The 24627-nt window shown below is 37.5% G+C and overlaps 1 protein-coding gene across 1 annotated transcript in view; it reads right to left on the minus strand.

Annotated features, from left to right (window-relative positions):
• Positions 1–20730, minus strand: part of gna11b (guanine nucleotide binding protein (G protein), alpha 11b (Gq class)) — a 57096-nt gene extending 36366 nt beyond the window's left edge. Inside the window, exon 1 of the mRNA XM_077222184.1 lies at positions 19712–20730. Within this exon, the coding sequence (XP_077078299.1) occupies positions 19712–19847 (136 nt within the window). The 5' untranslated portion in view covers positions 19848–20730. The remainder of the gene's footprint in view (positions 1–19711) is intronic.
• Between the last annotated feature and the right edge of the window lie 3897 nt (positions 20731–24627).

Below are 24627 nucleotides of genomic sequence, written 5' to 3' on the forward strand. Positions count from 1 at the left end.
CCTAACTCCCAAGTGCTCCCCGGGCCGGGCTAATGTGTGTACAAAGGACAAAATTCAGAGTATGGGTTACCATACTTGGCTTTCATGTCATGTCACTTTATATTACTGGGAATAGAAACAAGACAATTTTCAAAATGTAACTTGAATCAACACACTTCTGACCTCTGACACATATGCACTTCAAACTGAAGAACAGAGATAAGACAAACTAATAAGCACAAACAATGATCTTTAGAGCCACATGACCACTGTAAAACTCAGTCTGAACTATTCACTTAACCAAGAACAGCAAAACAAAAGAAAATATACACAAAAGTTGCAAACACAATGTGTTCTGAACATGTTGCTATATGGCTAAAAATAAACTCTTTTATTCAAAAAAAAAAAAAAAAAGTCCAATTATTTAATAATTTGCACATTAATAATTATTCCTAAATGTGATGCTGTCATAATTAGAGCACAATTTCACAAACACACCCTGCCTAACAACATAATGGATAGCCATATTTCTGCAATACAATTCTGCCCTTTTATGATCCCATAAATCAATATAATTTTCTAAAACATAAAGCTCTTAAGAAGCCAAAATGTGTTGGTAAAACTTTGAGAAATTGGTGTAATCACCCTTTAATGTATACAAGCACCGCTGCACTTATGTCACAACAGCATCTGGAATGCTTTTTAAAAGGTTATTAACAGAGCCAAAGACTCCACTTTATTGGCCTTAAAAAAGTTCTCATTTTGGAGCTGTCTGTCATCTCTCAGAAGTATGTGGTTCCTCACACTAGTTTCCTTATGATTCCTAGTTAAAGCTGTCGTCTGGATGGAATGTAATGTTAATGAATGGCTACTTGTAGACTGGTAGCGTCGCCTCCCGTTTCTACTGTGCTCTTTATGAGTGACGGAGGGAAATGCTGAAAACAAGGGACGCACCATGTCTCAACGCTACTACAGGAAAACAGGAAATGCTGCAGGGACAGAGCCAATAACAATTAAAAAAGTCTTTCCCTTACATAAAGGAGAACAGTAACCAACAAATAAACAAGCCTGAACCAATGCTTAATTCTTTAAGACAAAAATGTGAAAGCATTATCAGTCTCTGCTGTTTAAAACTGTTTTGGTGCTGGTTTAGCTGGTGAACCAGCAAAAATAAGATAGTGAAGCTGGCAAATGATTATATTTATTGTAGTGTTAATGTAGAGTTTTTTTGTTTGGTTTTCTGTAAACGTCATTAAAACAAGATTAATTTACCTAAGAAGCAAAATGACAAGATATTATGAAAACATTTAGTAAGCTGTATGAATAAAACTAGAACAACTAAATCAAGAAAAGGGTAAGACAAATAAACTTAATTCAAAGCGAAAACATGTTTATTTTTCAAACCCCACTGGCAAATAGTTTCTGCTTTTTGGTTGTTTTGCTTCTCAAATAAATGATCTTGTTTAAAACATGTTAATTTTACTGCAGAACAAGATCAAGAATATGATTGTGTGGATTTAAACCGAACTACCCATAGCACACAAGAAGGGACAGGAAAAGGACTGAATTGTATTTTAAAGAAATTCAACACAGGTGGGAAAAGATTGTGTTCTTCAACCTTGGAACACAAAAGGTATTTTATAAAATATGATAAAACTAAATATAGAAAACTAAACACAAATTTCTATAGATAAGATTTCAAACATCCATCCATTTATCACCCTAAGCCCATACATTTTCAAATTTCAAGGCTTCTTAAACTAAATTAGAATTTAAAAGAAATTCCATTCAATTCTAAATGAAGCACAACCCTGGTAACCAGATGGTTGATAGGCCTTGTCATCAAACCTTTAGTTGTCCTTCAAATTACACCTGCAATGAGCCAATGATTAACAAAGAGGCAAATCATGCTACGTTTAATCTCTGCATTATACTAGAATGGTTGAGGTGTAGAGTTGGGCAATCGAAAATCGATTCCAATTCTGGAATCGGATACTTAAGTTCAGGAATTGAACATTTTTATCCATTTGTGTGCATTTTAATATGGCTTTAAACCATTCAAGCACAAGAAGACCCACTCGCTGTTTTCTGTTTTGCGGACACATCCAATGTGTGCGTACATAAAGCCGCCTCTCATACTGTATATTGTGCGATAATGAGAGTTGAAGATTTCTCTTCCGCGTCTTTTTGAACGGACAAATACACAAAAATATATCAAAATATCCTCGTTAACACAGTTGGTTATGTCTTAGGTGAACATAAACAGTTGACAAAGAAAACGCATGTGTAACAGTATATTGGATCCGTGCATCTCTATAATAACCTTAATCAAACGGCAAAAGACAAAGAGAAAATTCAGTCACTGTTCTTGACTGACTAACTTTTGTAACTATATATGTAATCTATATTTTATTTATAGAGTGCTGTGTTATCTTACATTTGATTAGTTTCTGCACCTTAATACCTGAATATCTTAAAATTTCAATCGTATCTTTTTTCAGTTGCGATTGCTAATTTGTTTGTTTGTGCTTTTTAAATTACTGAGTGTTTGCTTGTCTTAAATAATGCTTGAAATGTATGTTAGTTATGCTAGTGGTTTTTATAGGCAAAAGTTCCATGTGTGAGTGTTCTTAAGCTTGTTGTTCATGGTATTCGGCTACAATTAAATGTTTTGAAATAACTTAGAATAAATGTGAACGATATCCTATCCAAGTTTGTTTGCTTTTTACCTTATTGGAATCGAAATTAGCAATTGATAAGAATTGGAATCGATAAGCAGAATTGGAATAGTTAAAAATCTAATTATACCCAACCCTATTAGGATGTGAGCACATGTACGTTCGAGCATCTTCGAGTAACTGTCAAGAAATCTAATGTTTGCTACCAATTAGATGGCAAGGAGACTGCCTGTGTTCCACATCTACTCACTAAAAGCTCCCTTTCTGTTCCTTTTCATCAGTGGGCTTGCGTTTCTATGGCCTACTTTGTGAGGAAATTGATCTGTTAAATGTGTCAAGGATAAGAAAAGAAAAAACGTGCATGTGTGCAACAGGAAAGGCCATTCGAGGTTTGCGGCGTATAATTAGCTACATGGTTACCATACAAAGTCATGTTTTTTGGCCACTCCATTTCTGTTCGTCGAATGCTATGACTGAGCCTAACCAGATGAAAAATAATGAAAAGAAAGAAAGAAAGACAGCAATAAAGATTGATATGTGTGTCCCATCTATCCTTGCAGGTCTCTGTGGCGTTGCCGGAGAATGGCACCTGTTCTATAAATACCGGCACAGGGGGAGCAGAGGACGAACTCAGAAGTCAGGTCAGTCAACCACCTTGAAGAATTTCATCAAGGATAACAGAGAGAACATCTATAAATACACACATCAGAGAAATAGAGACCCTTCATTTAGTAATCTCACTGTAAGAACCCAAACAGCAAGTTTGGGGTGAAAAAACTCACAATTTTCTGAGCATCGTGAGGGCAAGGCACAACACGCCTGTGTCGCTACTTTCTCTCATTTAGCTCTCCTCCGAGACCACCAGGCCCCGTTTGGCACCGTGTGTGGCAGCATGTGTAGTTCAGACAACAGCGCTCTCTACAGGCCGGTTAAGATGAGGGGCTACTTATATAATAGTAACAGCAGGGACACACAGCCAATTAAAAATCCAGGCATATTAAAGAGTACATCACCTACCGTTACGGACACTTCAGGATTCCACTTGCCTGCTGTTATGCAAAATTCTGATACTGGCCTTGAAGCAACAATAGGTGACTGAAGGCATGATGAATATTAACAAAATGCAAGGAAAAATCTTGTGAACAAGACCTCAACTGCACCATCACAGGTACATGAATACTTCTGAAACCATTCTTAAGATCTTGGACACTGAGTACGTTTTTTCGTATTCGTCATTCCGTGGCTCTGATTTGACACAACACAACTCTTTCAAAATACTTAATACGGATGCGAAAAATGCAGAAAATCGAACCCGATCCGACATTTTAAGATGGACGAGATTTTCGGACTCAGTGTGCAAGGACCTTTAGGAGAAAGAAGTATTTATGTACATGTGGACCAACAATGTTATAGCAAATCTCTTTTACCATATGACAATACAAAAATGCTTTAAGACGTTCCCATAAAAACGGCAGGCAATAAATTGGTGATAAAAATTTTCCTGACAATAAACAGCAACAATAAAAAAAATACTTCCTAACACTTGCAAGCATGCAATCAAATCTACCCAAAAAAAAAAACAGCGTCCACCATCATTATCAAAAAAACGCACCAATCTCGTTGCACAGCATCGGAAATGCTGAAATGTCTGAACAAAGTTTGTTGTCAAAGTGGTTGAGTATAATTACCTTCCAGAACTGTATTACATGACTGTGTTCCCAAAAAGCAGCATTCGTCAGCGCTCTGAGGCATAATTTATTATACCCAAAATTATTTTTACAGAATGGTTTCTCCTACAACGGCAACTTTCATTTTTCTTAGAGATATTTAGCGGTAGTTTATCAGAAAGTGACGATTTTGTTCACTTCGGCTCACTGGATGGAAAAAGTGCTTTTTTCGCAAATGTTTTATGCGATTTCCAATTTTGCACACAAGTCAAATTCGCAACTTTGGATGGAAACATATTTTGAGAGTAAATGATGAGAGGATTTTCATTTTCAAGGTAACTATCTCGTTAATTTCCCAGAATGCCATTACCTGTTGAGACTCTTTGAACTGTAATTCAGTAAATTGCACTTCTAATTCAAATCTCGTCTATGCGTTGTGGCCAATTCGATTTAAAATTACACTTTATATTTGGTGGATCTTTGGTGGATGGGAGGCCAAAATGCAGAGAAAACTCTTTGTTTTAGAAATATCAGATTTCGTATCCTAGACTACGTTCACACTGCGAGCCTTAGCGTTCAATTCCGATGTATTGCAGATGCGATTTTTTTTGTATAGCTGTTCACATTGTTGTTTTAAATGTGGCCAATATCAGATTCCAGTGCAAACAGATCATGGTCCTGAGCTGACTTGCATGCGCAAAAGAACGACAAAAAGACATATGGAAGTGAACACGGAGGACACTAAATTAAGCGATTACGCATTTAGTGTGATCTGCCGCGGAAGCCATGCGCAGGCAATATAAAAAAGAAACTAAGACGAGGATGCGAAAAGTTCAGCGAGCCAGTGTTTCCCAAAACCATAGTTCTAATGAACATTCGCAAACAGCATCGCAAAGTTGTGTGGTTGAAATGACAGCTCTCGACCAGTGGTCAGAAACAGTTTCTTGTTTGCATGATATGTGGACTTAAAACATTATCAGAGCAAAATAAGCAATCTGACATTCAGAACAATCTGAATCTTTTATTTAGAATACATACAAATGTCATTTTAGTCTTTTTGTTTGTCAAGAGATTTAATTTTGAAGACTGCGCATGTGCGTACGTGCTCTAGTACGTAAGAACGAGTCTATGATTGAATCTGGAAATAAAGCAAAACGACAAATAGTCCTTAATTTATCGCGAAACATCTAGCATTAATAAGCGTGACATCATTAACCAGCGTGGTTTAACGATCAATTTGCCACAGTACGGTTTTGGTTTCGTGACTAGCTAGTAGGCTTGCTACGGTAGTCGGTGTTCAGTCGCAACACCGGTTTCATCACTTGCCCACCGCGACACCAAAAAAAAAAAGAAAAAAAAAAGTTTAAAGCGTTAAAAATATTTAACGCAATTACGCAGTATCCGTTAAGTCCTGCCTATTACACACACACACACACGACTCACAGAAAAGATGCGCGTCAGTATCGAGTTCTCTTTCGGTTCGGTTTCATAACACACACAAATTATGCCAAAATGTCTGTTTTGTCGAGCGTCCACATAAGAGTCTTAAATTATTTAAATAAAGTCTTAAATAAACGTAGAGATTTGTGAGAAACCATAGTGGACCTTATTGAGTGCACTTATTTAATACCACATTGCATTGCATTAACGAGTGTACAGCTTATGTACGCTCAACGGCTGTCCGAATTCGCTCAACCGTTTTCATTCACTCCTTCAAGTGAACAGTATTAGTGGACAAACGTAGGGAAGAAGCCTTACTTAGTGAATGAGGGTTTAGGGAGCGATTTCGGATTCAACCCATGTTCTCAAGCAGTGAAAAATAGAGGACACTGACAACGCGCTGACAGACTGGACAGAGCAGGTAATATTTAATATGGAACAAAGTCTCAACTTTAAAATTTGGTCAGTCAAAGAAAATTAAACAATAAATAGGCCTACCGTTTTGTGGCTCTTTAATGTGTTGTGACAGATTGCCTCAGTTAAAACCAAATTCAAATCCGACGTTAATCTACTAACTCTCCTGAATGCTTTGTCGGACAAAAATGGTGGATTTTGATTGGTCAGATCGCATGTCAATCAAACTCCCTGCGAAGGATGAATTGACGCTAATTTAAAAGTTAAAGTGAAGTGCACACTGCCGCACCAGCTTTTTATAAGCGTTGTAAAAAAAAATAGTTTTGAATTAGCGCCGATTCAGGGAACAATAACAAAACGTATATATATATTATGTATGCCCGTGCAAAGAGCGCATTTTATGTTTGCCTTTAAATTAGTGATTTAAAATCCTTCGCCGGTGATACCGGTATTACCAGTGTTGTCACACGTCGATTAACCGGTGGGAAAATATCCTCACCGTCACATCCCTACTAGCTAGTTGATTTCTTCAACGATGCATCGTACTATGGTAGTTAAGCAGCGAGTTGCGTCGTTTGTATGGGAAACGCACCCCTGTTCGGATTTAGGACCACATATGTAAGTGGCCCAAATCAGAATAGAAAAGATCAGATCCCATGTGGTTTGTGCTGTTCACACTGTAATGAGAAAAACAGATCACATATGAGCAAAATATATCTGATTGGGGCCACATTTACCTGCAGTCTATACGGTGCCCTAGTTCTGGTAGTGAATTGGTGGAAAATCATCTCAATGACTGGCAGGAACATCCACAGATATCCACTGTTCTCTAAGCAGAGAAAGCGGGTGGTTCTGTGATAAACTCAGTCTATTAGCTCTCCTAACAAGGACAGGAGCGACAGGAAACATCACGCCAGCTCTAGACTGGGCTGTCATAGCGTCTTGTCACAGAGGCACAGTAATGACTTCACTGCCTTATTTGATCAAGACGGATGTTCTCAGCATGTTCATATATCCATTATGCTCTGCGACGGTGGGTCGCAATTAAACAAAAGCCCCGCGCAGACACCTGATGCACACGCCGGCCAAGAGTTTTGACGCCTGCTAGGTGGAAGTCCAAAGTGCAAATCCTCTTGTTTGCACTGGACGTGGAAACCACCATGAAGCCTTGCTTGTGAGGGAGCAGAGAAAGAGACAACTGCAACTGATCGGAGAACAGTTGAAGTGTTGCTTTGAAAACAACGTTAAGGACTGCTTATGAAAAAAACAAGACGGATGTGTCCTGGGAGCACTACAATTGAAAGTGAAAGTGTGTGCAGAAGCCGAGGCCCTTACTGAAACATGATGGGGACGTCAAAACCAAAGTTTAATCTTCAGAAGGGCAGCCGGGCACAGAGCACTCCAAAACAACTGCTGCCAATGCTAACAGATTGTCACCAATACAAACTCAATACAAAGCCAAAAATCTGAAATAAAATTGTCTGGTTTTGTTGTTCACAATGTCACTGGCACTTAACATGGTTAATGTCACCATTTACATAAAAGCAGTGTAAAGCTTCAGTGTAAAGACGCAGTCAAACTAGACATTGTGCTCCATTGCATGTAAATGCAAGAGACCGGAAATGCCAAGTTATGCAAAGAAACTGAGTTCCACAAAGTATGAAAGTGTAATTTTAAATGCTGACCTGTGAATCTGAATGACGAGAAGATGCGTGACCGACAGAGAATCTAAAAGTCACAGATTGACCACTTGGCTACTTTCGTTAACAACTTCATTAAACAAGGCAATTAAAAAAAAGACTACAAAGGTTCTTCTAGACAGAAGAAAAACACATAAAAAAACAATGTTAAAAGGTACTGAAAAAGAAAAGAGAAAATATCTAAATTACAGTAAATTAACAAAAAAAGCTAATAAATACAAGTAAATATTACATAGATAAATAGCCTCAAGCTCAGTCTCAAACTTGTAGTACAAAGCTAAAATGGGAAAAAAAATACAAATAATTGTTACAAAAAAAGTGAAGATTATATATTTTCTTATTTTAAATTTATTATTTGTGATATATTCACTAGAGTGACATCCATTTTTTGCAGTGTAGTGTTGTTATTGTTAACTAAAAGCTCAAATATAAATATATGTAATATATATTAAAAAAACGTACATACAAAACGTAAATGCAAATTAGAAACGTTGCCTTGGCAACTAATTGAAATAAAATAGGTTGAAGTACTAAAATTTCTAAAACTACAACTGAATTAAAAATAAAAATTACAGCTGAATAGAAAACGAACAAGTTGAACATGTAAAAATTAAAGCTAATTTAAAATCTTAATAATACATAAATAATACTAAAATTACACTGCATGTTTAAAAACTGCTGCAATGGTCACTCAACTCATCCTTATATAAAATCGTCAAGGTTGAAGCCAGAATAGAGCTAGTACGTCAACAGGGACGATTATACAATGACTCACCTGAAACTATTGACTAGCAAGAATGTAGCCCAGTGCAAGAAAAAACATTCCAGCATCAGTTCCACAATTCTGTCCATTCAAAAAGAGGCCACTTCATTTTGGGGGACAATTTCTAGCTTTAATCTGTTTTGACCAAGTACAGACAGCAACAAGGCCCAGTGCACCTGGCCCTTCCATAGCCTGATAAGGGCTTCAGGGCAGACCAGGGGCAGCACAAACCGCATGGATGGGGGGAAAGGGTGGAGAAGATCAGTGAAGCATGCAGCAAAATGAATTGCACTGGCAGGAAGTCATGGCCATGTCAAACTAAGCCAGCGAGAAGATGCATAATATGAACTCTTTACCATTTCAAACACCCGAGTTGAGTTCAAACGGGTAAAAGTAGTAGTACGATGAGTTAAAATATAATGTCTATGACCATTAAGACTTCTGAATGGAATTAGAACTGGGCCAAACATCATATGTTCAAATGGGATAGCAATATACAAAACAAATGAACAGTCCATTACAACATTACAACAGGCATGTTAAAGGGATAGTTCAGCCAAAGATGAATTAGTCACCCTCATCTCGTTCCAAACCCGTCCGACTTTCGGAACTCAAATGAAGATATTTTTGATTAAATCTGAGAGATTTCTGTCCCTCCATTGACAGCTACGCAACTAAAGGCCATTGCTCACTGAGTCGGAAATTCGCATCCGAAATTTTCGCACGTTAAAAAAAAAATTCGACCTAACGTTATGTCAATCACGCTTGCACACAGTCTACGAAACTTTCGTCCGTAATAAAGAAATTCATATCGGGTTCGATTTTCTGCGTTTTTCGCATCCACAGCCAGCATTTTGAGAGGTTTTTTGACAATTCAGAGCCACCGTACAAGCGAACGACAAAATCCAGAAATGCGTCTGACAAGTATTTGTTATTTGGGTACAAAATATAACCTGTGTACTAGGGCTGAACGATTAATTGCATTTGCGATAATATCGCGATATGATGAAATGCGATTTTGTAACCGCAAAAGCTGTGATTACACTGGTCATGTGACATGCGAGAGAAAAGCAGTCTGCAAATCAAGCATCAACTTGGCACGCTACGCATAGGTCTGGCATACAGGAAAGAACAGTTTATTTTTCATGTATGTGATATTGTGTTATTTATTCTCTCTCCAACAATTCTGGATTGATTCAGAGAATTTCAGAATCGAATCTGAGCTTAGTTTTTAAACACACATGCGTGATGACGCTGCGCGTGCTTTAGAAACAACCGTATTCTGCTTGCTTCTAATTTCTCTCTCTCTCTCGCACACACACACACACACACACACACACACACGACACCGCTTGAACCTTCCGAAAAATAAGCTTTCATAAAGCTCGGGGTTTAAGCGAATTACAAGGACAGTCGCGGGCTTCATTGCACAGGTTTTGCCGCTTTGATGTTACTCTTGCAGTGCGCGGTCTTGGCCGGCGGAATTTTCCTTACAAATGCTCCACAAAGGCATTATGTCTTTTGGAATGCAGTTGGCTTATATATTAAAATTATGAAAATCACTGAGAAACCTGCTTTGTGCTGCTGCGCTTTGTGAAGAGTGCTCGTGCATGCGGCTGTGAGCGACTCATTGGTTAAATGTACTTGCATTTCAAAATGCTTTTGACGCGAAATTAATGTAAACACGGTCAGTTATATCTTAAACCAATAGGACAAACTACATTTACAATTTCAAAAGAGAGATGCGCATTAGTGTGAATGCAATTTATCGTATAGGGGGAAAATCACTCCAGCTCTTGAATGGAAAACGTTCAGACAGCCTACTTTTAAATACTGAAAGCACTCTTTGTTTATTGCTTGTAATGTTTTTTTTGTTCCTCTTTACTTACTAGCTTTTATATGTTGAAGCTATATTAGTTTATAGTCCATTTAAAATTCTTAACATGTAATTGGTTTAATATATATATATATATATATATATATATATATATATATATTTAATGTATGTATATTTACACATGTAATTAAATACATATTTTAAGTATTATTAAGATTAATTAATAAGAAAAAAATTAGATCAGATCATGAGCTGCCTAAAGATTCCCATCCCTACTGTACAATGATTTATTGCTTGTCTTTGTCGACTAATACAGAAGGTAAAGAACTTAAAGTAATCGCATATTAAATCGCAATCGCAATATTGGTTAAAAAAAAATCGCAATTAGATTATTTTCCATAATCGTTCAGCCCTACTGTGTACAGCTGTTCCGTCTGCCCAGCGCTTCCGCCGGCCGCGCACGTGTGTGTGTCCATGTCCATGTCCATACCTTAGACATAGCCTACTGCCAGTCTCTGTTCACGGAAATTGGTGGTCTTCTTTTTAATATGCGGCTCCAGTATAGCTAGCAAAGCATCAAACTGTTCCACTGACATTCTCAGGTAAATTTTGAAATGCTCTGGATAACATTTACATTTATTCATTTAGCAGACGCTTTTATCCAAAGCGACTTACAAATGAGAACGATAGAAGCAGTTAAACTAACAGTAGGACAACAATACGTAAGGGCTATAACCCCTCTCAGTTTAACTTTAGTGCATTTTTTTTTTTTTTAATAGAATAGAAGAGAAGGGAAAGTTTTAGTATTACTGAATCAAGTGCTGCCGAAAAAGATACGTCTTCAGCAGTTTCTTGAAAGTGTTTACTGACTCAGCCGCTCTGGTTGAGATAGACAGATCATTCCACCAACATGGAACAGTCATGGTAAAGGTCCGAGAAAGAGATTTTGTGCCTCTTTGAGGTGGTACCACAAGACGGCATTCGCTAGCAGAGCGCAAGTTTCTGGATGGCACATAAGTCTGAAGTAATGAGTTTAGGTAAGAGGGAGCAGTGCCACTGGTTGTTCTGTAGGCAAACGTCAGTGCCTTGAATTTAATCTCGAGCGGCAACTGGCAACCAGTGCAGTTGTGTGAGGAGAGGAGTGACGTGTGCTCTCTTTCGCTCAATAAAGACTACTCTGGCTGCAGCATTCTGGATCAATTGTAGAGGTTGACAGAGCAAGCAGGAAGACCAGCCAGGAGAGCATTGCAATAGTCCAGTCTGGATAAAACAAGTGCTTGCACAAGGAGTTGTGTAGCATGCTCTGTAAGGAAGGGCCTGATCCTCCTAATGTTGTGCAAGGCAAATCTGCAGGACCGGGAAGTTCTGGCAATGTGGTCTGTGAATTTCAACTGTTCATCAATTACAACCCCAAGGTTCCTAGCTGACCTTGATGGAGTTATGGATGACGAGCCTAGCTGAATGGAGAAGTTGTGATGAAGTGTTGGGTTGGCCGGGACCACAAGTAGCTCTGTCTTCGCAAGGTTTAGTTGAAGGTGGTGGTCCTTCATCCAGCCAGAAATGTCTGTCAGGCAGGCTGAGATACGAGCAGCTACCGTCGGATCGTCAGGCTGGAATGAGAGGTAGAGTTGCGTGTCATCAGCGTAGCAATGATAGGAAAAGCCATGTTTCTGAATCACAGATCCTGGTGATGTCATGTAGATGGAGAAGAGGAGTGGTCCAAGCACTGAGCCCTGAGGCACCCCAGTAGCTAGATGTTGGGTCTTAGATGCCACACCTCTCCACGACACCCTAAAGGATCTACCTGAGAGGTAAGACTCGAACCATAAATATATGGATAATTTTGCAACTCCTTGATAAGGAGCTGAAACTCTCCTTCCTCTTGGCGCAATCTCAGGATTGGATGGCCCCATTATATTTCCTCTTTCTTTTTCTCTTTTTAAGAAGAGAGAGGGCAACAAAATGTTCCTCACTGCTTTACTTATCCATTTAGTATTCTTTGCGTTTTTTCCCGCAAAGGTTTAATAAATACGCATCGGACTCAGCATGCAAGGTTTCTGTGCTTGCCGAATGTTTAGGCTGACGAACACGGAAAAACGCATACGAAAATTAATGACACTTCAAAAAGTTCAAGAGATCGTAAAAAACTAATTAACATGAATTGCGAGGTTTAGTCCAAATTTTCTGAAGAGACACAATCGCTTTATATGATGAACAGATTGAATTTAAGCTTTTATTCACATATAAACATTCATCAACTCACACATTAGTTGTGGTAAACAGAAGCTCAAGCATGTTTGCTTTAAGTGCGAGAACCAATGAGGTTCATTCTCGTGTAACGCACCACGTTTGAGCCTCAGCAAGCCAATGACAGTTATTTTTGCTCAATGCTTGTTGTTCAATGCTTTTATGTGAATAAAAGACTAAATGAAATCTGTTCATCATCTAAAGCGATCGAGTCTACAGAAAATTTTAGTCCAAATTTTCTGTAGAGACTCAATCGCTTTAGATGATGAACAGATTTCATCAATCTATTTCAATTCATTTGGATTAGTTTTACAATCTCTTTATGAATGTTTTGAAGAGTCAAAATGGTAGTTGTGTAGCTGTAAATGGCAGGACAGAAATTTCTCAGATTTCATCAAAAATACCTTCATTTGTGTTCCGAAGATGAATGAAAGTCTTACAGGTTTGCAAAGGGTGAGTAAATTATGACAGACTTTTCATTTTTGGGAGAACTAACCTTTTAAATTTATGTAAAAGTTGCAAGGGTGAAAGCATTTCTGTGGTCCATAAAAAACACTGTTAACATTAAGAGTATAATTATATCATCAGGGAGAACATCTTAATTGGGAGCATGCATAAGATTACAACTTGGTGAAGATCTCATACTTGGATCCCATAAGATGACAGCAAAGTACAGCATATTTTGTGAATGCTTCTTGATTGCATAATTAGGAATCTCTAGGAATTTCTTAAATGAGCAATCATGCTTAAGTGGAATAGTCACTGGTTTTGGAAATAGTTCACACTTAATGTTCCACTCACACGCAAATGAGGGAGTCAATGCACATATATGCATCAGGGTTCCAGACTGCGACCAAATTGGTTGCATATGCGACCATTTTTTGAGAATGTGCGAGTTAAAATGTTATGTGGTCGCATTTGTGCGAGTGGACGCTTGAGCAACAGAACGCCGTTGTATCAGCTGCTGCAGTCCGTAACTTATGTTCAAAATGAACAAGTAGGCTACATCATGAATCCATTTTCCAAACCGTATATTTGACTTATTCTGAATCACTACGGTACGCCTATAATAAGTGTTTATATTCGGACTATTTTATCCCGGGGTCGTCTCGGCTGCGGAGTAGCCCAGTGCCTGCGTGACTCGCCATAGATATTAACGGAGAGAAGTTCCGTCTACAATGTTATTCCGCAAGACACGTGCAGTTTATTTATTGACGAACGTAGAAGTCACGCGCATTGCACACTGATGGTGAAACGCGCCAATTATGAATTCACGAATTAAGGCATATAAAAATGATAAAAATGGTCTCACGAAACACAGAGCCCCTTCCTCCTATGTCTATTCAGCGGTTATATTTTGGAAAAGGAAATTATTATAAAATGCAGAAGGTAAGGATTGAGAGATTTCTGCTTTTTGTTACAACTATAAACTTTGATAACGAAAAATCTGTATCAGTTTATTATAATACTCTAATCTTTTAAAATGTAATGCATACTTTTGAATGTTTAATGATTTTTAAAAGATAGAAAGATAATAATAGACAGATAGATAGATAGATAGAATATGATTAAAATGTAAAAAGATAGATTGTAAATAATTCAAATGTAAAATGCTTAAAATTACAGATTAAAATTACTGTCCAAAATCCATCAAAATCCTGAAATTTGGCAATGATAATTAATATATTACAGGTATTTCTGCTGCAACCCAGAAAGCCTTTGCTAGCCTTGGTCCATTAAAACCACTATTCATCAGCATGCATTGATTAATCCCATGGCATGTAGCAAAAAAAAAAAAAAAAAAAAAAAAAAAAAAAAGTGCGACCAAATCATATGCTGGTGCGACCAACTGAGAAAGTTGGTAGCACCAGTGCAACTAGTGGAAAAGTTAGTCTGGAGCCCTTTGCATGATGTTTTCTTCTAAAAGAAAACATGAATTTCGTGTATTTCCTATCAATTACTTTTGAGCAGATCAGAGGATCCATACAACACGGACTAACCTCTTGATACAACAATGTTAATTTCTTCTAAAAGACTTTTGAGCAGATCAGAGGGCACTAACAACAGACTAACCTCTTAACACAACAAATAAAACTTTAAAAAGATGCATGGATGAGGGTCGTTAGTGTCTCATCGAGTGTCATCGCATGAGTGTCGCTAGTGAACAAGCATTTTCTAACACCTCCAATTTATTTTTACTTTAAAAAAACAGAAATCCTAGATCAATAATCTCCTGTTTCTTTTCTGTTTTACAGTTACATCTGCAGAAGCAGGACTGAGCTGCTGTACTTAAGGTTGGTTGAAACAACACAACAACACTACTAAGTCATACAATTTTTTTTACAGTTAATTCTTTGTGCATTGGAAACAAATTCATGAATGACAACATATCCAGATTTCAGTTCAAGACGTGACAGCTTCACAATAACTCTGAGCTCTCAAAGGACAAAAAATCTGTACAACAACACATGGCACATTACTTCAGCGTTATGCAGACAGCAGATATTCAGCAGGAAATTCATAAACATTATTTTAAAATAATAATGCAAAACAATTTCTAATACTGTTGCAGTGCAACCCCATTAATATAATGAATTATTTTAAAAGTCACCTCAGAAGAAAAAAATAATCATAACAAATGTTAAATCCTGTTCATTTGAACAAAAACATCCAGTACACTTGCTTGTCCATTTTGCGGCACAGTAAAAATGGGACACCATCCCAGTATGTTTTTAGCGTGAAAATGCAATAAATGTCAATCAAAAATAGGACAAATTCTCCATTTCACAAAATTGAACAGTGAATCTGCGTTACCTGTAGCCCAAACCAAGTGTAAAGCCACACAGAGATAATCTTAATAATACAGGCATTAGGATGGATTACATATTCATTCAATTTGTGACTATATGAGATCTTAATATAAGGTTGCCAAAACAGCCTTGCCCAAAAGCATGAGAAGGATTATTTTCTGGAATAAAATTATGATAAAATAATTTTAAAGGTTTCTGAGAGAATATCAGATGTTCTACTTTAGTTCAAAAAGTAGATCACAGCATTATCAATTACAAGATCATGGGTTTGATTCCCAGGTAATTAATTAACTAATAAAACCATATAAAATTTGATATATATTCCAGACTATCATCTTCATGTATTTGGTTTAAAATGGCTTTAAAGATTTCTTTTTCAGAGACAACCTAATTTTGACCAAAGAGCCCATTGTAGCCAATTGAATGTATAATGTACAATATTTAAAGCAAAATGTCTAAAATATAGTAGATCTTGTGCCAAGGCTTGGCTGTGTTAGGCTGCAATATTTACCAACATAAATGTTTTTTTCCAAAACATGAATAATGCCACAGTTACACAGAGACTTAAAGTAACACTATGTAGTTTTTCATATTTCCAAGACCCTTGTGATGGTACATCGACTTACAATAGGTTAAATGACACGTCTGCTATAGCCTGATGTGGTCTGTATCGCTTTTACTCGCACTATGTAACTTCGGGTTTCGGGTAGTAACCGGAGCACAAAAAGAACTACAAAATTTGAACAGCTTTACGGCATACATAGTTTTTCTTCGTTTGTGATGTCTTTCATAAAATCATGTATCATACTCTGCCTAGTCTGTGGCCATTGTTGATTCCAAAGCCGGTGCTAGATAAACAGCGAGCGTGTGCGTGCGACAGTAGGCTGCGGTAGGCTAAATTATTTACGACAGCAGTAATGGACAATTCCACCTCTAACCTGTAGGGCGACCGCAGAGGAAAAGTTCCTTGGTGTTGCTTTAATACTCCAACACATGTAATATGTAAGACAAGGATTCCAAAAATAATGTGCAGCAAAATCATCACAAATACATTGTGAATATCTGAAATAGTGGCCAGCCCTATAATAACCACAATTTGTCAAAGCTTACCTAGACTAAGCTGTTTTAACAGAGTGAGAAGCTGGTTAACACAAAGCAGCTATGGTATCAGCAATGGAAGCAAATATGTGTTTGCAAAGCCTATTAAGGTCTGGGCTAATCCAGACTAGCCAAGACTTATCCAGAGTTAGGCTGACAGTTTTAACTTATTTAGGATAGGCCATTAATAGGATGACTGAGCACCGACAAGCTGCTTTTTTATATACTTCCTTTGGTGGCATGGGGATAGGGATATGGGAATGAGACAGGGAGAGAACTTTTACTTATTAATTCTCTCATAGCGGTAAAGGTCGAACTCTTGTATTTTCACAGAGGTCACGGAGCCACATAGGAGCCACTCTGTCCTTAGAATCCTTCACTGTTACAGAACTGCTCCTGTTCTCGCTTAACAAGAGTTCACTAGACTAGATGAGTTTGAGTGGTGGCAACTTCAAATAAAGAGGACTACAATCTAGAATACTGGTTCGCCAATGTATCAAGTAGACTCCAAATAATAAAGATGCAAATGTCAAGTCAATTGACCCTTTCCTAAGCACCGCCCCCTTGGATACTGTAGCTTCACAGAACATCCGAGAAATCTCTTGGAAATTTCTGTTAATATTTTCAGTAAAACACGCTGATGAACGACACAGTAAAATCTAAAAATGCTTTAAGTCTCATTCGAAAATGATATCAACAGATATCTTAAGTTTAATTGAACATAATGCTTCTTAAATGTTTCTACAGGTACTCTATCAGGTATCAAACGTGTTCATCCTTGTTGGGACGCCTGTAGACCGGTAACATCAAAAAAGAGCAATAGGTTGATAATATGGCAGATGATGATATTTGGGGGGAAAATAATAACGAAGAGTAAATTGTGGCATATTTTGCTGAAAAAGCAAATTTCAAGTTCATTCCAATGTTGTGTAAAGCTCATCAACCGTAACCAAAGTGGGCGGAGCTTAGCGAAGGGTCAATTGAACATAATGTTAACACATGATGTCACCAAAACTCATACTTCTGTCCATCTCCCCCTATCTGTCTTTATCATCAGCTCAGTTTCATAGTATTTTATGATCCATACTAGAAGCTCATTTTGTGGTTTCAAGCGGAAAAACAGTCCTGACTAATAGGAAATGAATGACGTTTGTCCGTGTCAGATATCACCGCTTACCAATTCACTGAGTCATAGACAGAACAGCAACCAAACTTCACAGCTTGATAAAGCATCCAATTCTCCTTCCTTGGGAGTAACCAGAGTCCAGTGTGCAGAGTACTCACGCCCTCATAAGGATATAACTGTCCACCATTTTCAGATAATTTGACCCAAGAATTAATGTTAAAAGTGCTACAGCAACCCAAATGTGACAGGTGGCACAGGCAGACATGGTAAATTGATTGATATTTAGCGCTAAAGGCTGATACCTACAAACTAATTGTTTCTTTTCTCATTCATTTGAAGATTATCAAGGGGAAAACATCCTTTGCAGCTACAGAAAAGTGTCTCAGGGGCGTAGTTTGCGAGGGGATGGGAAGAGGTACAACCACCCGGTATACACCATAGTCAATGGAAACATAGAATCAGGCTATTAATTAATTATATACATCGTGCATTCAGAGCTTTTTAAGCACCAAGTTCCCATACGAATCAATTACTTGAGCAATATGTCTGAAGTCAGGTTTATTTAATTGATGAATAACTGATGAAAAGACGAGAGAATATCATCCCGCACCAACATAAATTAGGAAGCTTTTTAAACTACTCATGACCTCCTTTATTAGAATTTATGACGTTCTATTGAGGTAAATTTTGACTTACTTGTAGAATTTGTAATAGATTACCTGTTAAGGGAATAGATTTTTCACTAAAGATTTATATTACAACTGTGGCATGTTGTAGGTATAGTTTCTATGTGTAGGAACATTAGATTAACATTGGCCTTAGCATGGTAATGAAGTGCCATATGGTCTTACCTATATACTTATTTAAACAAATGGTATAGTTAAACAATTACAATAACTATGTTACTTTTTCATAATTTCCAAGTGCAAGACCTTTAAGTCTAGACCTTCTTGAATTATTGGCTAAACAACTGTGTAAAATGTGTTATGCTAAATGACAGGTATTACAAAAAACTTGGATTTCAGATACAATAATTAAGTTCTTTAAGTAAAATTCAGTCAAACTGAAAACGTTTTCGGTCCTTAAATAATATAAAATACATAATATATCCTATGTAAACAAGTAATTGTTAACTAGGCTATTTCTTTATTGCAGTTATGTTATCAACCTACTTTGCATGTGGGTGATGCCACAAAAGACCATTTAGCAAAAATAAATAAACAAATAAATCGCACGCTAAATGGTTCGATCTTCAAACCAAAACTACGCCCATTTCTATACTGCAAATCACTAAAGCTGTAAACGTTCAGCTGACAATCTTCCAAACCTCAGCATAATTTCCCTAAAATTTGAATAGTGTAACTTTACAGGAGTAGTAATGCAGTACCACAAAACAGTCTCATATAATTTGCACCTATTGACACCTTGCATCCTTTAGAGCAAACCTGCCATACAGTAAACTCATTATTGATTGCACATTTGCATTCTTATAGCTCTATCAAGCAGCATGCAATATCACACAACAGACCACTTGGGTTGACTCATAACACAAAAGTGACAGCTAGAAAAATGAACCAGCTAATGTACGATTATATAGGAATACCTATGCTGACAAGCACTATCATGTACATGCACACAACAGAGAGCATGCTGAGATTTGTGTGCTGTTACATTGCATGCCAGGCCCTGTCCAGCATTCGGCCCACATATGCTAAACCGCTAACGCCTTAGCACTTTCCGTAACGTTGGTACTATTCACTTGAATAATAAATAAATAAAAACATGAACCACAAACACCTCAACCCGCCACCACACCAAAAAGGAGGTGGTGTGTTTAGCACCACAAGTCACAGCTGAAAACCACAGCGAAACCTGTCGACTGACTGTGAGTGTGTGTATGTGTGAGTTAGTGAGTTTAACGGCGGCGGCGGCGGCAACTGCGGTCTCCGTACCGAGCAGAAGCAGCTTCAACTCCCGTCTCGAGTCGCGTTTGTCTCGACGCAGTTGCTTATCGATTTCGGCGTTGATCCGTTTCGACTCCTTGGCCTCTTCGCTCAGGCAGCAGGCCATCATCGACTCTAAAGTCATCCCCACTGTTTTACTGGCCTCGTCGGGGCTTCAGAAACCAGAAAAAACACAAAAATATCACCTCGCTCAAGTGGCCGTTGGAAAAAAGGCGCGAAAAATATTAAATAACCCCTTTATTCTCCTTCTCTGAGGTAAAATATTAAGAAGAAAAGGGGGAAAATGGGAGGGAGGTGAGGAGATGATCTGAAGGGGGTTTGAGAGTGGGGGAGGGGGCCGGGGGGCCTCGCGCGCTGCGTTCAGTCCTCTCGCGGCGACCGCGAGCCTCTACCCCGCGTACGGACCGCGGTGAAATCACGGAGGTACGTGAGGAACAAAAACCAGGAGGATGAGGAAGGGAGGATAGGTGTCGACGAGGAGAAGGAGGTCCGGGAGCCTTATCTCGCAAATGATTGAAAAATCCAGGACAAACTATCCTCGCGTTCGTGCGACACTCCCACAAACGGCTCCGCGGCGGCTCACCACCAACACGGGTCCCGGTGAAAACGGGACAGATCGCACAGTCGCGACATCCACTTTTCCTGGCTATCCCCCCCTCCTCCTCCTCTCCAGCCGTATCCACCCCTTAAAACGGAGGGGAAAAAAACTCCTCTGGAAAGGAGGAATTGCTGTCCGTTCGGGTGAATGAAGCGTCACTGCTTCACAATGAATAATGTCAAAAACATTCCTTTTTGTGTCGTTTTTATATAATGAAAGATCTCAGTCAGTAACGACACTTGTAGAATTTTTTTAAGAAATCCTGGAAGAAGGAAGGAAAAAGTCCGTTGCCTTTAAAAATGGATTATGCCACTTTTTTTCTTTTTTTTTGTTGCAATGACAGCAGCGCCGTCTCCTCCTACATCAGCGGAGCTGCGTGCGCGCGCACACTAGTGTGATTCCACTGATGATTGACAGGGAAAGGAGAGGCGGGAACTTTGCGCGTGTGGATAACAGGAACTGTCAAGTTTGGTCGACGGCACAAAGTCAGTCAGGCATTCTGATCTGAAAGCGCGCACTCCGGGGTGTGTCCCTTATTCTGAGGAAATTAGAAGAGATTTCTGCAAACACACACACACAAAAAGGATATTAGTGGCATTCGCAGTTTTGCACTTATAATAGATAAATATAGGCTACTTTAATGATCCCATGAGGGAAATTGTAAATATACTAGGCTACTATTAATAATACTAATAATAATATTTGCTTATTCCCCTTATGGAATGAGTATTTTTAATCACATCAAAATAGAAGTTATAGTCAATAGAAAATTAAACAATTTTCAACTTTTTATTAGGCTATATAAGATTCAAATATTTTTTTTAAATCAGTTTATTGTAATTTGAGCTGAAATTACTTGGACAAACATCATGGGAAATATCTTGATACATTGTTAAATAATTTAACCTTCTTTAATTATAAAGACAAATATGGAAAATATGGTCATTCTGTTCTATGAGAACACTATATATATATATATATATATATATATATATATATATATATATATATATATATATATATATATATGTATGTGATCTGGATTATGTAATCAGATAAAAAATAAGTAGCCTGCTTGAAATTAGATTATATTACATTTTAAAATACTCATAGTCAGACTACAGTTAATTTTCTATTGATTACATGTTATTCTCACAATAGCGGTAAATAAAAATTAATTTATTATAGCTATTTCTTTTTGCTTACTACTTATTTACACGTTCAGAAGGTCTTCCAGGTTTGTGGAGTTGCACTATCACTGAAAACTGAGACACACAGCATTTGATCACTGGATTTACATAAATCATTTCAGTTTTAAGTAGTTTTCTAAACGTTGCATGCCTAGCTCCTGCCGAACACATTAATTATTATCTGAATTATCACTCAGTGAGTCATTTCAGTTTGTATTAGTGTCTTGGAAGGCGTTTTGTCTTTCAAACACATTAGAATGTACAAATTCACATTGTTTCATATTTATATGCAATGCAGGGATTCCCCAAGTTTTTTGTCAGCTGAACCTCATTGACCTAATATATTTACTTGAAGTACCCCCTTAGATTTGAAGTCAATAAGTTAGGTCAATAATAAAATTAAGTCAATAATAATGATAAAATTAATTTCACGGTTCTCTGATGTCGGTTAATGGTCACATGACATGACATGCAGGTTAACAAATATTTTTAAAATCTTTTAAGTAAATGTTTCATTTTGACTGTTTTTATTTTAAAATCATTCATTTTAATTTAAAAATGTAGATGATGTATAGCTTTTCTTTAAACTCACGAACCACAGTCTGGGAAACCCTGACTTAATGTTATATTTAATGCTCTATATGTTGTTGATTACAGAAAATGAAATGTATATATAATTTTTATCATTGATTTGAATAGGATAATCTTGTACCATATTGATATAAAAAACTATATATATATATGTAAAGAAAAAGAAAATATATTTAATTATCTTTTATCAACTATATATATATATGTATATGTGTGTGTGTGTGTGTGTGTGTGTGTGTGTGTGTGTTGCTGTTATTGTGTAGGCTAATACACAATTCACAATTGTGGAACTCTGCCTACATCTAGTGGACATATCTGGTAGTACATGTTGAATAATTGACGTCATAACGTCTTGATAAAGTCCTCATGGGTGGGTAAACATTTGCTTTAAAAATTCATAGCGAAGTGTAAAACAGCATAAAATAAATGTAAATCAATCAAAAAATCTATGCAAAAGCATTTATGTTATTTTATTGTTTTGATGACTTACTAGGCTATTATTTTAAAATATAGAAAATAGTAATGTGATTTACGATATCTCTAAACATGACTGGAAATATACTTATGTTATTGTTAATTGTTGGTCAATGCTCATGTAATATGAGTGAGTAGGCTACATGACAAACATGTGGGAAACGTCACATGCTTTTCTCTCTTTAAGGGATAGTACACCCAGAAGTGAAAATTTTAAATGTATTATTCATTATTAAATAATTAAAAGATTAAAATGGATTATAAACGATAAAAACGAACTCTCGTTGAGTTGTGACAGTGACATAAACACAATAAGTCCCGCCTTCTTTGATTTGATTGGTCAGAGCAGCTGAAAAATGTAATCATCCTAAAAATGTAACTTTTAAAACTTTTTTCATCCTAACACTAAACAGCTTTACTCATTCTATGCCAAAAGCATAAGATAAGGAAAAATAAAATAAGAATAATATGAATTCTATTATTATTATTATAACTGTATGAAACTTTTAAATTTTAAATTACAAGCTTTCCTTTCATATTTGACAATCATAATGCTATTAAATTCATAGCTCAGACAAAATCATTGGCTCTGGTCTTGGAGGGGCAGAGCCCCCTGTGGTCCCCCCTCAAACTCCGCTTATGCGTGTTTGCTTGAACCAATGAGGTTCATTCTCCTGTTACGCAGCACGATTGAGCTTCAGCAAGAACCAATGAGGTTCATATGGATTAATTTTAGAATCTCTTTATGAATTTTTTGAAGCGTCAAAGTGGTAGTTGCGTAGCTGTCAATGAGGGGACAGAAATATCTCAGATTTCATTAAAAAGATCTTCATTTGTGTTCCGAAGATAAACGTAAGTCTTACGGGTTTGGAATTACATGAGGGTGATAAGGCTAAATAACATTTTCAATTTTGGGTGTACTAACCCTTTAAAAGCCTAATCTATGCTTCACTTGGCAGTAATGCTAACAATGTCCTCACAGTGATTTAGTTTGATGTGGTAGCAATGTCTGCTATTTCAATCATTAATAAGAAACAATAAATTTGCATGCTATCTGTTCTTATTTTGCGCAACCAGTCGCTTGCAGAATAAAGTAGCTACATAGACCCTGACAGCAGAGGGCAGCAGATATTCGTGATCAACCATCCGCTGATCCTGTTGTTTCTTTAATCAAAAGAGGGCACTGCTCGACTACAAATGCTCTCAGCCGTGCATACTCATTCATTTCAACCCTGCACAGATCCAGTTCAAGGGGAAAAGTTATTATAATTAGCCTAATAAACCTCGAGAACAACCTCTTGCACACACGACATAGCTAGGCCTAGCTGCTAATGCATTTTTATTTTTATGAAGAACTAAAAAACAATCATGCACGCCATGACCTGCAGTTTTCTAAGATCACATTGCAAATTTCAAAGCCATTGTTGCTTCCAGTCTCACTTTATTGTCTCGTTTCGATCAAGTTGCAAAATGGACATAGGTAGCTTCCAACACGCAAAGACACGCTGTCAGCGACAGCGAGACACCTAGGCTATATAAAAAAAAGTTCTCGATGGGTTCGAACTTCTTTAAATTTCACAATTTTGGCTACAATAAGCACAAACCCTCTGCAACGTATAAACACAGAAAAATTGCCTTTCATATAGTCGTTTAGAATAAATGCAGTATTGATTTTTTATGGGGGGGTGGGGGTTTGTTGATGTTTGATAGTGAAGGTCTCGCCCTGGATTTACGTGCTTTACTGGATCTGATCTGGCAAAGGCCGAGATCACTTTATTCCCGCCAGAGCTCCAAGCCTGTTTCCAATGGCAACCATATATGTGCAGCTCGAAGCAGCGACTCAGAGAGTTCCATGTGGAACGCAGAAGGTTCCCTCGTCATCTGATTTCACCGCGGGATGTTTGCGATTTCTCCACCCGGCCAGTCATGGAACGTTCCGAATGCCAGAACACTCTGTACACTTCCAGGGCTGCCAAATCTCGGGGTTTCAAATCTCAAATATTTGGGAAGGGCAACAGGGTTCGGGCTGTTTTTGATTGGCCTTTGGCAGG

This window comes from Siphateles boraxobius, unplaced genomic scaffold, assembly GCF_051911475.1.
Source record: "Siphateles boraxobius isolate OS27281-9 unplaced genomic scaffold, OSU_SipBor_1 86, whole genome shotgun sequence".
Taxonomy (NCBI): Eukaryota; Metazoa; Chordata; class Actinopteri; order Cypriniformes; family Leuciscidae; genus Siphateles; species Siphateles boraxobius.